This window comes from Phascolarctos cinereus, unplaced genomic scaffold (genome assembly GCF_003287225.1).
Source record: "Phascolarctos cinereus isolate Bilbo 61053 unplaced genomic scaffold, phaCin_HiC Scaffold_2;HRSCAF=192, whole genome shotgun sequence".
NCBI lineage: Eukaryota > Metazoa > Chordata > Mammalia > Diprotodontia > Phascolarctidae > Phascolarctos > Phascolarctos cinereus.
This window is the reverse complement of record NW_027555625.1, coordinates 20,460,385-20,478,122: the sequence shown is the minus strand read 5'-3', so window position 1 is coordinate 20,478,122 and position 17,738 is coordinate 20,460,385. Positions and strand designations below refer to the sequence as shown.

At 45.3% G+C, this 17,738-nt stretch overlaps 1 protein-coding gene across 1 annotated transcript; it reads right to left on the bottom strand.

Annotated features, from left to right (window-relative positions):
- Nucleotides 1–1,063: 1,063 nt before the first annotated feature.
- Nucleotides 1,064–7,445, bottom strand: NKX3-1 (NK3 homeobox 1). The gene is made up of 2 exons (XM_021001184.2): nt 6,939–7,445; nt 1,064–4,943 (listed from the first exon to the last, which is right to left on the bottom strand). Exons 1-2 carry the CDS (start codon nt 7,294–7,296, stop codon nt 4,537–4,539), a joined length of 765 nt encoding a protein of 254 aa, XP_020856843.1. The 5' UTR covers nt 7,297–7,445; the 3' UTR covers nt 1,064–4,536.
- Between the last annotated feature and the right edge of the window lie 10,293 nt (nt 7,446–17,738).

Genomic DNA, 17,738 nt, shown 5'->3' with positions numbered 1-17,738 from the left:
GGGATGTATTTCCTCCTTCCCAGTACATGCCTTGGGAGCAAGGACGTGTTTTCATTTTGTATCACTCTGTATCCTTGGTCCTTAGCATGGTGCCTGGCACCTAGTAGGTGCTTAATAAATGCTTGTTGAATTGGACAGTTCCATCTTATTGATGTGATTCTTCTGTATTAGAGTCTAAGCTTCTGGAAAGAGATCATCTCATATCTTTGGGCTTAGGGATAATAATAGCATCTACCTTCTAGGACTGTTGTTGTGAGGTCAGTACTTAGGACAGTATGTGGCATATAGTAAGTGCTATATAAATGTTAGCTATTATATACCTTATTAATTACAATTAATATAATATAAATAAGATAATTAATTATATAGTATTTGTATATGTGCTTCTAAATGCACACATACACATATGTGGTAACAGTTCACATTTGTCTAACACTTCACTATTTACAAGCCCATTTACATATGTAATCTCATTCTAACCTTACTACAACCCTGGGAAGTCAGGGAATACGAGCATCATTATTCCCATTTGACAGATGGGAAAACTTGGCATTGAAAGGTTAAGTGGCCTATCTGAGGTCACCTAGTTAGTTACAGATAATCTATCTAGCTCAGCATCCTCATTTTGTAAAGGAAGTAAAGAGACTTACCACAGATCACATAGGTAGTAAGTAGCAGAGCTGGGATTTGAACCCAGATCCTTGGACTCTGAATCCCACCATTTTTCCAACCAATCATCAATGCCCTAGTCTGATTTGGTAGAACTTGGGAATGGAGTATTTGCCTATCAATGACAATTACAGATTCCTTTGACCTCCAAGAGTTTATTAATTATAGTTGAGTTGGGGAGAAAGTATCAACCACCATGACACATTTGCCATTGACCTCTAGTAAATGTTAAGAACTGAAAAGGAGCTCAAACATCACCTTCTTTAACCCTCCCATTTCCCAGGTGACTAAACTGAGACTCAGGGATGACTTGCTAGAGAGCCAAAGACAGTTGAATAAAAGGTCTGACAAGTGGGGGTTAGCAGAATCTCTAGGAAATAAATCTATGCCAATATAGTTTTCAATAAGGTACTTTATTTTTTAGAAAGAGAAGCTCCCACACATATGTTGCAAAAATACACATAGAAAAATACCATTTTTGTTGGGGGCTAGGTTACTGATTCAAACCACAGACAATGAGAGATGGTGCTTGGATTGGTGGGCATTGGGAGAAAGAACCCAAACTGAGTTCTGGAACTGACTGACACATTTGTTCTTGGATGAAATTGTCAAGGCATGGTCCATCTTGCCCGCTCTGACACTGTCAAACAGTTTCTAGTCATGCATCTCGTTCCCAAGGGAGTTAACCATGACAAATTGTTTTTTAAAGTTCTTTTTTGGAAGCAAAGCTTGGGTTTGCCATTCTGCTTTTGCAACACTTAGATCACAGTAAAAAGATGCCCATTTATAAATCTCCATGCTGAGAAAATGAAATTTGGAACAGTGGGGAGAGAATGCATTCCAAAGCGATTAAAGCTTATCTTAAGAAGCAAACAAGCCTGAAAGGGAGTGAATAATTAAGGCGAATCATCCTGAGATTTCTAGAAGTGGGTCTAAGCTTAATCATGGGTGATGGGGGCATTGCATCAAACTTCAGCACAGAGCCTGGGCTCCGGGAGGACGAGCTAGGCCAAATTTTCACAAGCTTACTTCAGCAGTTTTGCTGATGATTGAAAATTAGCCCTTTTAAGATGAGGACTATTAAAAGATTTTTGTTTTGTTTTGTTTTGAAACCAGATGGAAATAGGTAGTGCATTCAAAAGACTTCCAGACAGCAAGAAAATTGGCTATCCCACCCCACCCTCTTGCCCAATGCTTCTTCATCTATGAAGTACCTTAGCAACAGGACATTTACTAGGACATAGACTTAAGGTTAGAAGGGACCTTAGAGGTCATTGAGGAGAGGAAACTGAGGCCTTCAGAGAGGTAAGTGATTTGCCCGAGATCACATAGGTAATACATGTAGCAGAGATGGAATTTGAACTTGGGTCTTCTGACTCCAAGTTCTACTGCCCTAGAACAAATAGGAGAGTTGTCTCCTGCATTTAAACCTCTTCTTCTCTCGATGTAGGAGGTCACTGGGTCATCCACTTAGGGGACTAGGTATTGCCCTGCCCATATAATCACTGACTTTCAGGATCTGAGACCTAGAGTCTGTGCATTGATGGACTTTACAAGGGCTATCCAGTGTCAGAGCTGTTGTCTCTTCCCTCACCAAACCATATTCCTCCCTTCACCTTGTTCAGTGATGTTAAAGGGGGGCAATTTGTTATCAGATTTTCTTCCACTGCATCCCTCAGCTTGCTACCTCACTGATACCAGGTCATCAGTACTTTGGGTACTCAAACATAGCAGCTGCAACTTCTTCCCCTTCATGTGAGGAATCTCAGGGAAAGGGTCAGTTCAACCTTGAGCTGTAACAATGCAAAGCAGCCTCACCTAGTGTTTGAACCTGCCAAAAGAGGACTTCCCTTACTCAATATGGTTCCTTTGATAGGATTTGGAATTTAGTATATTTTTTAAGGAACTAATTGTTTTTTCTTATATTGTGAGACATGCCTGTCAACTCTGTCAGATCTTTAATTCCCACGTCATTTTTTGTTTTGATTTGCAGGCAAAAAATGGCTGGAATCAATACTAAGACCTCTGGGAAAGAAAGAAAGGGTACAGGAATCAGACTCCTCAGCTGAAAGGGTGGCTTCTTGATGGGGCTTTGTGGAGGGTGAACCCTGAAGAAAGCCAAACTTGGCATTCAGAATGAAACTTTGGCAGGAGACAGAGGTCTGGTTATACCGAGTGAGAGCTCAAGCAGAATCCCGAGGTTCTCAAGGGAAAATCCCAGTCATAGCTCCTTGAATCCATAATAATAAAACTATCTTACCTTTATCTAAAGTTTACAAAGAGATGTTTGTTTCACCAACTTAGTCTCATTTGATTCTCACAACAATACTGTGAGGTAGGCTAAGACAGGCTTTATAAAGTCTCTCCCACTTTACAGATAGGGAAACTGAGATTTAGAGAAGTTAAATGGTAGGATTAGTTAATGGGAAAGCTAGTAATGAAGCCTAGATCTTCTGGTCCTAATTCAGTGAGCTTTCCACTGCTTCATGATGCCTTCAAAGAGAGGACCTCTTCTTCTCCCCTCTCCCTCACTGCCACTGAATACCACTGCCCCACCAGAAATATAAAGACTACTTTGGCACTGCTCACACCTTCAGTTCCGAGTCATGTTTGTTTAGATGGACCGTTTGAAACAGTCTCATCTCACATGGGTCTTACTTTTTAAGATGGATACCCTCTAGATCAGGAGTTCTTAACTTGGCCCTTCCCTCCCTCCAATGGTCTATGAATTGAGTCTAGAGGATTGGGGAACTTGGATGTTAAAAAAAAATTCCATCTTTATTTTCACTAACTTCTAACTGAAATTTAAGATTTCCTTCAATTATGTTACAATATAATTTTGAGAGGAACTCCATAGGTTTTACCAGACTGCCAATAAGTCCATGACGTAATAAGTGTTTAGAATCCCACTTTTTGGAGTTCATCTTTGTTTTACCTTGCAGCAATTTTTTAATTCAATTTTTTTGCCTCCTCCCTAGACCAGAAATCAAAGAAGAACCTAACACCCTGCCTTGTCTGCCCAGTTCTGAAGCTGTCCATGAGTGGACTTTTTCCGAGTGCAATGCAACAAATATTTATTAAACACCTACTATGTGCCGGGCACTGTTCTAGACACTGGAGATACAGAGGCAGAAATGAAATGGTACCTGCCCTCAAGGGGCTGACATTCTACTGGGGCAGGGGGAGAAGCAAAAGAATATCAGGCACATTCCCAGGCTCAAAAGAGGTCCAACACCTCTTTTAGGTTAGACCCAGAGTGCAGACCTTGTCATAAGACTCCACTCTTGGCACTGTTTTTGCTCCTCTTCTGGCTTTAACTTCTCATGAGATGCTCCGTTTACACAGGTGACCAAGCTGAAGGAAAAGAACAGACCCTCCCGGAAGCAGAGATGCTGACAGCTCATAAAACAAAGCATAAAGGCACTGGGAAGAGAGCCCTGGAGCTCACACTTTTTTTTTTTAAAGGTAGTTCAAAGCAAAGATGGTTGAACTGGGAGTGGAGAGCAAGTCAGATCCACTTCAAGGTTTAGAATTGCAGAGCTGATTGGCGGCACCTGAGAAGCCATCTAATCCAGCCTCAATCTGAACAAGACTATTCCTCCGCAACATTGCTGGGATGACAGGGGTACCTTCATTTGGTGACTTGGGTGGCCCTGAGTGCCATTTAAATATTAAATATGATTCTGAGTCACAGATTTAGTGAACCACCATTCAAGAAATGGGGGCTTGAGTGCTACTCGAAGCCTTTGGCAGGGTGGATGGGTCCCCCTTCTCCTCTCCTGACCTCTCTGACTCTGGCCACCTTTTGCTTTTAGAGAACGAAGTGGAAGAAGCAGCTATGGGTTGGGCCCCAGTCACTAGCCAGGGCTACCAGAAAGCTGGGCTCCACCCTCCCCAGCAGTAGAGGTAAGGATAATAGGGGTAGCTGTTATACATTGAGATCAGTGAGGCCCCAGAGAAGTTCTCTTCTTTTAGGCTGGGCAGGGAGTTCTTATCGAGGTCTCCCAGGTCAGAGGTCAGCTGTTTTCTCTTGGTCTTATACCGCCTGTTCTGGAACCAGATTTTGACCTGGGTCTCGGTGAGCTTGAGGTTTTTGGCTAGGTGAGCCCGCTCAGGAGCTGACAGATACTTCTGGTGGCTAAACTTCCTCTCCAGCTCAATGACCTGGGTATGGGAGAAGGCAGCCCGGGACCGCTTGGGTGGCTTCAGGGCTTTGGGAGAGGCAGCACCGGCAGGATTTTCACAGTCCAACAGACAGGTCTCAAAGTGTGCATCTGGAACATGGAAGGGAGAAAAGGGGCAGGGAGGGAGGAGAGAAAGTTACATATTATCAGGGAACAGGACATAACAGCACCAGGCGTTATCTCTGCAGAAAGAGAACAGAGTAGGCCACTGTGAATGTGGATACATTTGGACTTTTTCACATAGTTGAGGAATTCTCTTAAAGTTCATAGTGTGTGTGTGTGTGTGTGTGTGTGTGTGTGTGTGTGTGTGTGTGTGTGTGTCTGCTGGGGAGGGGTATTGGGGATGTCACTACACTTCTTCAAGAATCAGTTTCCTCTTCGGTTAGATTTGATGATCTCTAAAATCCCTCCCACCTCGAAAAGCCTCTGATCCCTAATCAGAGAAACTCATTAGAGACCTTTGAAATACTTGGTGGGTTCTGGTGGAGATATCAAAGTTCCATATATCAGAACAGCAGCTATCACAAATAGGCGGGGCCGGACTAGGGAATGGAAAGGGAAAGGGGAGAGGAGATAGTGGGTGTGGCATTTGAAGAGGAGAGATACAAAGGGGAAAAGACCCTTAATATGAAGAATTAAAAGTGGAATTGACTTAACAGACCTTTTAGTCTGAAGAATGTGTGGCATAAATGGAAAGTAAGAAGAGACCTGGGTTTAAATCTCTGTCCAACTGTGTAACCCTGGGAAAGTTACTTAGGCCTCGGAGACTCAGTTTCCTCAACTGCAAAATGAGACTACCACCCAGGTTTGTGAGAATCAAGTGAGATAAGCTAATCAGAGCCTACGTAAAGTGAGATGATGTGGAATAGTGGATAAAGAACTGGGATTTGGGGCCTAAATTTGAATCCTGCCTTGGGCAACACACTCTGTGACCCTCGGGCAAGTCATTTAATCTCTTAGTGCCCTAGGCAGCTAACTCTCCAAGACCAAAGATTTCAGAGAAGGTAAGGATGATCTTCATTGCTAGAAGAAGCCATACCCTAGTGAAATCAGGTCTATTTGCTATCCCTATAAGTGATGGTAGCTTCAGAATAGCAAATTTAGAGGTCATATGGCTAACCCTCTTCTCCCTGCCCAAGGCAGTGCTGCTAAAACGGGCACCAGAATGTAATGCAAATAACGGACTAGGAATGGGAAGCAAAGAACGAAAGGAGTCGGTAAGGTATAGCTGCTGCAAGCTGCCTTTTACCTCCAGCCTCATTTCTCCGAGAGGGGCTGGCCTCCAATTACCGCCGTTTGAGTGGAGGGAAAAGGAGTCGCCTTCACTCGTTCGACAAGTCATTCACCAGGGCAGATTGGAAGGATTTAGCAACCTGGAGGCAGTAAGGACACCCCCAAACGCCCGACGCTGTTCTCTTGTTGACTGGAGGGCTTTAAACTGTGTGCCCCGAAGAAGAGAACCCGCCTCCCAGAGAATAGGAGAGGGCTGGCTGTGGGCACAACAAGGAAGGACCCTCTCAGGTCTCAAAAGTCTCCATAGCCCCAGAGGACGACTGGGGGGTGGGGTGGGGGAGTGGAGAAAGCGCTCTAACGTGCTCCAGCAGGCGAGAGATCGTGGGATCATGGAGTTAGAACTGGAAAAGGCTGGCCTGGCCCCATCCCGGAATTCGAGAGGAGGTCAGAGGAAGAGGGACAACGTCCCAGCAAAGCAGGGCACCGAAGTCCCAAGGTGCCAGTCGGGCAGAAAGCCCAGGGCGGCAGTGGGGCAGTGGCCTTCCCAAGAGGGCTCTTTTCACTCCCCCATTCCCTTCCCCACCCCACCTCCGGGGCAGCCGTGGGAGCAACGGATCTCTAACGATGTGGGAGCACTTGGAGATCAACCACCGCCGCCGCCGCCCCCCCGCCCCCATTTTACAGAGAAGGAAGAGAGGCTCGGGAAGGGGGAGAATGACTTATCCAAGGTCACAGAGAGGGGTTAATGGTCGATTCAGGAGGGGAACCCTAGTGTCCTGGTTCCTGGCTCTCTAAAAGATGGGATGAGGGACAGGCCCGTTGAAGGGCCTCTGGTCCCCGGCAGTCCCTTACCTGACTCTGTCCCCGAGGGAGAGGAGCCCGGCTCGGTGCTCTGGTCAGGCTCCGCGGGCCTCTCCGGCTGTTCATCCTGGGGCGCCGGGCCGCTCTCGGACCCTGACAAGGAGCCAGGCTCGGCCTCCGGCTGCAGCGCGGGCTCAGGCTCTGGCTCCGGCCCGGGAGCAGGGCTGAGCCTCCCGACGCTGCGCCTCTCTGGTCCGTCCCATAAGATGTCCTGGATAAGGAAGGAGGTGAGGGGCTTGGCGGGGGCCAGGGCCGTGCCCCGAGGGCTGCGTGGCGGCGGCGGCTCAGGGGTTCCGGCGGCTGCTCCCCGGAGCCGGGAGGGCCGAGGTGGCTCCTGGGCGCTCAGCATCCTCTCCCGCTAGGCGGGAAGCTGCTTCTGCTTCTGTCCCTGTCCCTGCCTCCGCCCCTGCCCCGGTCCTGATCTCCGGCTTCTCTGGTACTAGGCTCTACTAGCTCGGGCCACCACTTTCGCTTTCTGCCGCTCAGGCTGCTTATACATAGCCCGGGGGGGAGGGGAGAGGGGGGCGGCCAGGAACCGGGCCGGCAGCTCATTGGCCAACCCCGAGTCTAGCCGCGCCTCCCATTGGCCTCCGGCCTCCTCCAGGTGCTCTTGTTGCGCCGGGGGGAGCAGGGGCAGGCCTGCAGGGCAAGAGATGGGGTGGTGGTGGTGGTAATAGGACGAGGAGAAGGCGCTGATGGGAAGCTGCCTCCGCCGAGCTCCCTCCCAGCCCAGCCCGGCCCTTCTGCGCCCTGTCCATCCCCCCCGTCCCTTCTCTAGCCTAGGGGAAGCAGAGAGCGCTTTGCCCCAGGCCCTCGAAATCCCCCTCCCCGGGTTTCCAGTTTGTCAGTCCTTCACCTCTTCTCTGGCTATGCTGTAGAGTAAATATCCCTAATCCACGTTCCAGAGGGAAATGTCTTTTCTTCCTTTTCTAGGGTCCCATTAGCATCCCGAAGCCATGCCACTCCAGTCCCCTTCCAGCAGCAGTCAGACCACACCTGAAGAGTCGCTGAGTTCAGCCCTGGGGGCCGCATTTCTGCAAGAACACGCCAAGCTAGAGAGCTGCGATTAGCGACCAGCATGATGAAGGGCCTCAGGGCCCTGCCAGATGAGGACAGAGCCAAGGAACTGGACACGTTTTATCTGGAGAAAATGAGCGGAAATGGGAGACGGAGAGCGGTCTTCAAGGGCCTTAAGATCTATTACCTGGAGGACTTAGATTCTTTCGACGTGGCTGCAGCGGGCAGAAAAGGAATAGTGAGTGAAAGCTGCAAACAATTTCATTTTGCTAGCATTGCTTAAGCAGCTGCTGTGTATCCTCCCGCGGGCGGATGGACAGCTAGCCTCAGGGCCAGGGAGACTTGAATTCAGGACTACCCCTGCTTGAGTGACCCTGGGTAAGTCACCTAACCTCTTACAACTCTAGGCAACTCTCAATACTTAAATTGCAGAGAAGATGCCAACCTGCATTGGTAGTAGGTCCAGTCCCTAATTCCTTATTATGTGTATTCAATAGTCTGATATTACTAGATTGCCTACTGCGTGCCAGGCACTGTTCTAAGCGAGGAAGGTGCTATTATAATCCCCATTTTCCAGTTGAGGAAATTGAGGCAAACAGAGGTCAAGTGTCTTGCCCAGGGTCCCCCAACCTGTCTCCCCTATTTCAAGTCCACCTCGTTGTCCATTACTAATGTCTAGGGTCTTCCTAACTCCAGATCCAGGGCTACCTTGGTGCACAAATAATACAAAAATTGAACAGCTACTCCTCTCAAGGATTCTACATTCTCAAGCATTTATTAAGTGCCTGCTATGTCCTTAGCACAGAAAGGCAAAAACAGCCTCTGCTTCCTGGAGCTCACTGTCCAATGGGGGACATCTGTTGGAACAACAACGGATCATCGAGATCTTTACAGGATAAATGGGAGGAAATGTCAGAGAGAAAGCAAAGTAAATATAAGAGAAGTTGAGGAGAGCAGGAACATGAGGGGGGAGGTGAAGAAGGGAGATAGGGAAGATTTCTCCTAGGAAGTGGCAGGAGGACATTTAGGCTCCATATAAGGAAACAATTAGGACCAGCTAAGAGTAGAATGGCCTCCCACTGGAGGCCTCTTTACAGGCCTTCAGGAAGACAATGGAGAACCGCTGCTGTATTTGGTGTAGAGAAGCCTCCTGTTCAGGTCCACTTTGGGCTAAAAGACTGCTGAGGTCCTTTGTAGTTCCAAGATTCAGCGATTCCTTAAGAGCACCCATGGATGGATGCTTTAAAAGCAGAGTCATGGCCCTCAGTGTGCTGAGGATTCATTCCTCCTCCCCACCTCCCTTCCCTAGGCTGGGGGAGATTTCATCTGTTTTTCTCCACCCCACTCCCCCCCCCCCTTCATTATATAGCTGGCAAGTGTTTTGGCTCATTGGCCCTTTGGGCTAAAGGGGGCTAAAACTGTTACCAACCCCAAAGTGCTAAGCAGATTTTTTTTTATATTGGTGGAAGTGAGTCTGGAAATAATATTAATAATAGTAACAGCTAGCATTTGTATAGAGCTTACTATGTGCTAACCACTTTAGAATTATAATCTCATTAGATCTGACAACAGCCCTGGGAGATAGGTGCTATTATTATCCCCAGGGTCACACAGCTAGTAAATGTCTGATTTGAACCCTGATCTTCCTGAATCCAGAACCTGGGATCTATTCACTTCGCCACCTAGTGCAATCGAGATTGGTGAAGGAAGGAAATAAGCATTTATTAAGCACCTGCTGTGTGCCAGGCCCTGTGCTAATATAACTGTATAACTGTTATATAAACTGCTGTATAACTATCATCTCGTTTGGTGGAGAAGAAAATTAAGTGGGGATGGCTTCCCTGAGAGGGAAACAACGAGGTCAACCCCCTTTGAAAATCTGGAATAAAGTCCAGAAGCCTCATCCTAAGAGTCACAGCCCCCTATGATAGGGCCTCATTTTACCCATCTAACCTCACTTCCTGGGATTTAAAAAGGCCTAGTGGAGAAGGAAAAAAAAAAACTACCAGCCTGGGAGGCCAGAAGCCAGGGTTCGGTTCCTACTCATGTTGCTATATGACAACGGTTAAGTTTTTTCCGCTCTCTCGGACCCAGCTCCCTTAAGCAGACAAATCTGAAATCATTGCATATTCAAAGTTCACTCCCAGCTTTGGGATATCGTGCTACTCTTGAGTACCAGTATCACTTTGTAATGGCATCACAATCAGAATCCAGTGTGACATGGGCTCCTGCCTCCCTCAACCCCCATCAATCAACTGACCCATATTTATTAAGCACCTACTAGAGGCACTTCGATAAGCGTTAATCCAGGTGGCTTCCTCTACTTCCAACGAGGGTAGTTCTCTGCTTGGGATCACCTGGCCAGATCCAGGTGACTGCCAAGGAGACTCTGTTCCTATGGCTTTCTCTGGACCAGGTAAGATTGCTTCACCTAATATCCTATTTTTGTGGAACCAATATTACCTTCAGTCAGGTATGCTTGGTCTAATGACTCACCTGCCAGGTTTCATTGATTCCCACATATAGCAGGCTCATTTCTGCATCCCTGCATATTGTGAATACCCTTCCCCTTGCTTCTACATGTTTAATTATTATTCAATTATTAAATATTGCACTTTCTGGGCTCAGTCCAAGTATCATCTTGCTTTCATTATTCTGAGTAGGTGGTGAATTCTTTGAAGACAGTTCATCTGTTGGGGAATAGTATTATGACAAGACAACAGTATGATTTTTTTGAAAAAAGATCTAGGGGTCCTAGTGGACAGCAAGCTCAAAGTGAGACATTAGTATGACATGGCAGCTAGGAAGTGATCTTAGGATGCATTAAGAGAGGACTAATGGGTGCAGCTAGGTGGCTCAGTGGATAGAGCACTGGCCCTGGATTCAGGAGGACCTGAGTTCAAATCCGGCCTCAGACACATAACACTTACTAGCTGTGTGACGCTGGGCAACTGGAACTTAACCCCAATGGCCTTGGGAAAAGAAAAAAAAAAGGAAAAAGGGGAAAAAAAAGACGACTAATGTCTGGGACTCAGGGAAGTGACAGTCCCGCTGTCCTCCATTCTGGTCAGACTACATCTAGAACAGTTGTGGGCACCACACCTTAGGAAGAACATTGATAAGCTGGCGGTTTCCAGAGGAGGGTAATGAGGATGGTGATTGTACTGAAGAGTATGTCAAACCAGGATAGATGGAAGAAGGCGGGACTAATTACACAGGAAAGAGCAGGCTCAGGAGGAACTTTGGCAGCTGCCATTGAGTATTTGAAGGGCTGCCTGTGGAAGAGTAATTAGAATTGTTTTGCTTGGCCCCTAAGGGCAGAACGAAGGCAGGGAGGGGGTGGTAAAAGTTGTGGAGGCAGATTCAGGCTTCAGGCATCAGGAAAACAACTCTTCAGCCCCGGAGCTGTCCCCAAGTGGCCGCCCCCTCTTCGGAGATCCTGAAGCACACCCTGGATGGGTGCTTGTCAGGGTCATTCTAAGGGAGGAAGGTCTCGTTCAGACACAGGTCAGGCCTGATGCTCTCTGGGGGCCCGTCCACTTCGGAGATTCTGGGATTTGGGAATGCTGGGACACTGAGGCTGGGGGATTTGAAGGTTTCCTGCTCACATCTGTTTTTAAACCCCTCAAGTCCTTAATGTTATTGTTTCTCCTTCCTGATGAACAGGCTGTCTCCTGCTCCTTGAGGACCCCTCCTCTCCCGTCTGTCACAGAATGACAAAGAGGTCAATTCAAATGCCTCCCGAATGGCCTGCCTGCCACAGCCACATGCCGAGAAGGTGATGTGATTTGTGGGCACTGGTTGATGGGTTTCTGTGCTGCAAATGATCTCCCCCCCACTGGCCTGTCTCAGTGCCTGCAGTTCCATAATTAGAGATTTATATTTCTTTGTGTAAAGGTGAGATTCCCCCGTTAAAATGCAAATATCCCTGGGAAGGGTAAGATATTAATCCTTTTAACGTAGACATTGACACTATAGTATGAAGCAACACATAAACTCCTTTTCAAGTAAGCAGACAAAGGATTTGATTGGGAGAGGAGGCAATGCTTATAGAGGACTGGCTGTAAGGAAATCTAGGTCCTACTCGGCTCTGCAACTAACTAGCTCTGTCACTTCAAGTAAGTGATTTCATCTCTCTGGGTCTCAGTTTCCACTTCTATCAAATTAAAGAGTTGGATAAATAGTCCTTAAAGTCCTTTCTTGTTCTGTGATTTGGGGTCTAGAGTAACAGGGGAGGGGGAAAGGTGGGGGGAATGATCCAGGAAGCTGGAGGAGAGTGCAAGCTGAGAAAACTAAGCTGGGGGATGCGAAGAGTGGGTGACAAAGTGGCTAAAGAAGGTCTCTGAAAGAGTGTGTGAGGCACTAAGATAAACTCAGAGCTAGCTATCTATATCACAGATTTTTTTTTTGGAAGGGGTGCTTTGTAAACTTTAAATCCCATAGAGATGGGAGTCATTGATATTATATATGTGTATATATATATGTATGTGCATATATGTATATATATGCATATAGTACATTTATATCTATAAGGCTTTATTAAGTACCATGTGCCAGGTGCTATGCTAAATGTTAGAGATGCAAAAAGAAGCAAGACTGTTAAGGAGCTCCCTCAAGTACCTTACAATCTAATGAATGTGTGTGTGTTTGCATAGAAATTATATAACAAATGTAAATTTTTAAAATAACATAGAAATCATATTTATATTAAAAATCCTAGGATTATAGATTTAGAGCTGAATAATATCTTAGGGATTATTTAGTCCAACATCCTCATTTAAAAAAAAATCACTTACTAGTCCAGTGGCTGTGTGGTCTAATGGATAGGGGTAGACCTGGAATCCAGAAGACCTGTATTCAGATCTTGCTTCTGATACTTACTGTGCTAATCATGGGCAATTGTCCTTTTCTGGACCAAATGCATGTTATTTTCCTTCACTAACTTTATGTTCCAATCTGGTCTATTCTTTGTCCCCCACCTCCTTGCTTTTTCACAGGCTGTTTCCCATACCCAGCATGCCCTCCCTCATCACTTCCTCCTCCTTGAACCCTCGACTTCCTTCATTCTTCAGCTCCAATGTCACCCTCTATAGGAAGCTTATCCTGATTCCCTCAGATGCTAGAGACAAACCCTGGAAATTATTTTGTCTATGGTCTGTATTTCATTTTCTATGAACGTGTTTCCCCTCTCCTCCAACAGAATATAATTTCCTTGAGGGCATTGTGTGTTTCATTTTTGGCCTTTGTTGCTAAATTTCGCATTAGCACAGGATTTGGCAGGTGCTTAATAAATACTTGCTAAATGAGTGAATGAAGTCCCCTCACTTTTTCTAAGATTCAGTCCCCACGTCTCTAAAATAGGGATAATCATGTCATCAGTCCTTATCCCATAGGGGTGGTGGGAGGCTCAAATGCATGTAAAGAATTTTTCAAACCTTAAGGTGTGATACAAGTATCGGTTATTATTACTCTGGTGCCTGGCCTTCCCACGTGGTTCCATGTTTTCTCTACCTTCCCTCCCCTGCTCCCTATTCAGTTTAAGGTACTGAAGACACCAGATTTCTGAACACTGAAAAAGCTTCCCTCCCTCTAATCCAAGCCCTTCTTCAAGCTGTGCCCACCCCCACCCCCACCCCCACCCCAATTCTAAAGCTGTTTATGCCAACTTCCCTTGCAGACTCTTTGGCCCAGAGAAGGGGGATTAAGGTTTTGGGAACCTTCAGTAGCAGATAATAATTCACCCTCATTATCCTCCTCATCAGGCCTTATCATCCAAGAAAAGCAATCGGAAAAGATTTATGGAGCAATAGGAGCCCTAGAGTATTTTGCTAACGGTGCCCCCTGTCACCCCAAGGCCCTGGGTTTCTGGAGAGCCAGTTAGCTGCTGGGCCTGGCCTCTTCTGGAGATTGGTCTGTGCACTCACTGGGTGGCCTGTGCAGCAAAGACCTTCCCCCTCCCCGTCTGCTGAACAGCTTAGCGGACACCCTCACCTGGAAGACACATCGGGACTGTTTGTCTAAAGGAGTAGGTGCTGACCTTCCCATACTGTTCTGGCTGCCGGGGGCAACTTGAGATCTCCCCTGCCTCCCCGCACTTCCATTCTTTTACCCCCTTTCCCTCCCTCCTCCCTACATGCAAAAGGAAAGCATGTTTGGCTTCTGAGTGTCCTGAGATGGCAGGAGCTGGTGTGGCAGATATGGAGGGACTGGGATGCCAAACAATAATGGTGCCGGTGGTGATGGCTAGCATTTACACAGTGAGAAAGGGCTTGGCAGGCATTCATCTCTTTTAAGCCTCACAACAACTCTAAGAAGTAGATGCTACTATCCTAATTTTTACAGATGAGGAAACTGAGGTTGAGAGAGGGAAGTGATTAACACAGGGCCACAGAGCTAAGTTAGTATGTGAGGGAGGTTTTGAATTTTGGTCTTCCTGAGCCAGATAGCTGGATAGAGAAGCAGGAGTAGAGTCAGGAAGAATTCTTGGTTCCAGGGTCAAGACCCTAAGAATTTTCAAATAAAGTCCCCCAGATTGTCTTGCTATTCTATAATACTTATTGGTGCTTATAGAAGATGATGGGACCTAATAAGGTAGAAAGAACCCTGAATGGAGAGTGGCTGAACACTGTGGTAAAGGAAATTGTTGATGCTGAAAAGAAGAAAAAATTGGAAGACCTGCATGGAATCGTGAAAAGATTTGTTTCAACCAAGGCAGGGTGAAGTTCCCAGAACTAGGAGAATAATTTAAACAAGGACTACAACACAGTAAAAGAAAACAATGTTGCAAGACATTAGAACACCAGACAAATGAAGTGGCCAAAACTGGCTTCCGGCAGAGAAAGATACCGCCCTCTTCTCAATAGAGAGGCTTGAAATGAGATATATGCTGGAAAGAGAAAAAAAAAAGCTCGTGTATGTTTTTGTTTTGTTTACACGTATTTTGTTAAAGCGGAGGATACTTTTTAGAGGAGAGGGACAGAGAACGGTCATTAGTAAGTGGCAGCAATATACAAAAAAGAATCACTGTGACATTTATTTTTAAAAAACAAAGATATTCGATTTATAACAGCCAGAGGACCTGGGTTTAAGTTTCCAGCACTATCATCTGCTACCTATTAACGTTGGGGAAATCACTTAACCTCTCTGAGCCTCAGTTTCCTAATCTTTAAAATGGAGATAATAGCATTACCTCACAGGGTTGCTGTGAGAGTCAAATGATATTATACTATACTATAATACTATAATACAAATGATATAATAAAAAACAAATGATGGAATAAAAGTATCTAAAGCATAAATCTTATGATGATATAATACTTACAAAGTACTTTATAAATCTTAAGATGATAAATAAAGGCCAGCTTTTATTATTATTAGAAGAAACAAGGGATTATATCATTCTTTGTCCTTGCGTCCTCACCCCCCCCAACACAGTTCTTGGCACGTAGTAGACGCTTACTTAGTGAATGCTTGCCGATTGATTGACCAAACCTTTATTAATCTTCTGCAGAGAGCCAGGAACTGTGCTAGGCACTAGGGACACAAAATCAGAAGTGAGACTATCCCTTTCTTCATACCTGCCTTCAAGGGCTGGTTAGAGGGAAAAATTTTTTTAAAAGGTTTTAGATGTTTGTCTTATTTTTCAATTCCCATGCAAGGTATGATTAAAAGTGTTTTCCCATTAAAAACTAGACAATCTGATGCCTTATCCTGCTGCTTTTGTTTTTAATTTAATTTTTTTCATTGAACAAAAAAGCTATTTTCTTTCTCTTTCATCATCTCTCCTCCTCCAACTGAAAAAAAAGGGGGGGGCAGGAAAGAAAACCATTGTGAAACATATGCGTAGTCAAGTAAAACAAACTCCCATGGAGTCAGTGTGCCAAAACACACACGCCTCAGTATGTATCGAGTCCATCCCCTCTTGGGCAGGAGGTGGGCAGCTTATTTTATATTGGGTTCGATTGAATTGTGGTCATTTTCAAGTTTATCAGGGTTCTTGTGTTGAGGAAAGTACTTTGTAAATCTTAAAACCCTACAGAAATATGAACTAATATTAAATTGTTAGGCAAGAAATGGCAGATTGACTGGGGCACAGGAGGAAAGTCACTTTAGGATGATAGAATGTCAATGAAGGATAGGACCCTTAAAGACCAGCTAGTCCAACTGCCCCCTTTACAGAAGAGGAGGAATGGGAGGTCCAAAGACCTTGGACAGCTTACCCGAGGCCACAGACAACTAAGTAGGGGGACAACAGTTAACAGGATTAGAGCTAAAAGAAATTGTAGAGGTCTCCCAGTTCAGCCCCTTCACTTTACAGATGAGGAAACTGAGTCCTAGAAAGGTGAAGTAATTGGTCCACGGTCACATAGGTAGTAAGTGGCAAAGTCAGGATTTATAACCAGGTCTCCAGATTCCAAATTTAGCACACTTCTCCTTTCTGTGTCTTGGGGTCTTCCCTTGTGAAATGAGGAGCTATCAAAATGGAGATAGAAGAAGGTATTTCTCCAGACTTCTGTGCAGAGGTAGAAGACTATGAAGGCTAAATAGGTGGTTTTGATATGTGGGTTAGTTTTGATGAACTGTTGTTTATTCCTCTTTTTTAATTGTTTGTTGCAAGGGATTGCTCTCTAGGAGGAGATGAGACAGAAACATTGGGAAAAGTAGGTGCTGTCAAAACAAAATTATCCATACAGATTAGGTTTTTTTTTTTTCTTCAAATGAGAGGGCTAGAGTAGATGTCTTCTAAGATCCTTTCCAGTTCTCACATAGTAGATAAAGTGCTGGTCTGGGAGGACCTAGTACGAACTGATGCCTGAGGCACTTTCTAGCTATGGGACTTTGAACAAGTGGATTAACCTCACTCAGCTTCAGTTTCTTCATCTGTAAAATGGAGATGAGAAAAGTACATACCTCCTCAGTTTGTTGAGAAGATTAAATGAGATAATATAGTTAAAGCACTTTTCAAACCTTAAAGAGTTACACAAATGCTAATTATCTAGTTATCATCATCAACATTATTAGTGTTATTTTTTGATATTACCTACAGGGTCATATGTACAACACACAGGATTCTAGTGATTTCTTTGTCACTGTAAGTCATCTTTAGAAGCTGGATAATCACTTGGCAGAGATTCCATTGCAGAATTTGGGGTTTGGGTGGGGATCAAATTGGATGACTTTTGAGGACCCATCCTATTGTAAACCCCTTTGAAAGAAGGTCTTGATGTGAGTGGAAAGAAGCAAACGTGATGTGAAGGGGGTGGGGAAAGGAGATCCCATGAAGACAGAAGAATGTCATAAAAAAGAGACACTGGTTTAGACTTGGAGGAAGGTGACCTGAGTTCTAGTACTTTTAGCAACGTAAGGGCAAGTCACCTTCTTCAAATCTCTATTTCATCTATAATGTAAGCATAATAAAATAACTCTTGCTCTATCTTGAGGCAGGACAGTGAGGTGGCACAGTGCATAGAACAATGGGCCTGGGGTCAGGAAGACCTGAGTTCAAATTCGGTCTTAGACACTGACTAGCTGTGTGACCCTGGACAAGTCACTTACCCCTATTTGCCTCAGTTTCCTCAGCTGTGAAATGAGCTGGAGAAGGAAATAGGAAACCACTCTAGTATCTTTGCCAAGAAAACCCCAAATGGGGTCACAAAGAGTTGGATATGACTGCATAACAACAACAACAAAATACTAACTTGAGGCAGCTGGGGGGGCACAATGGAGAAAATGTTGGAACTGGAGACAGGAAAATCCAAGTTCAAATCCTACCTC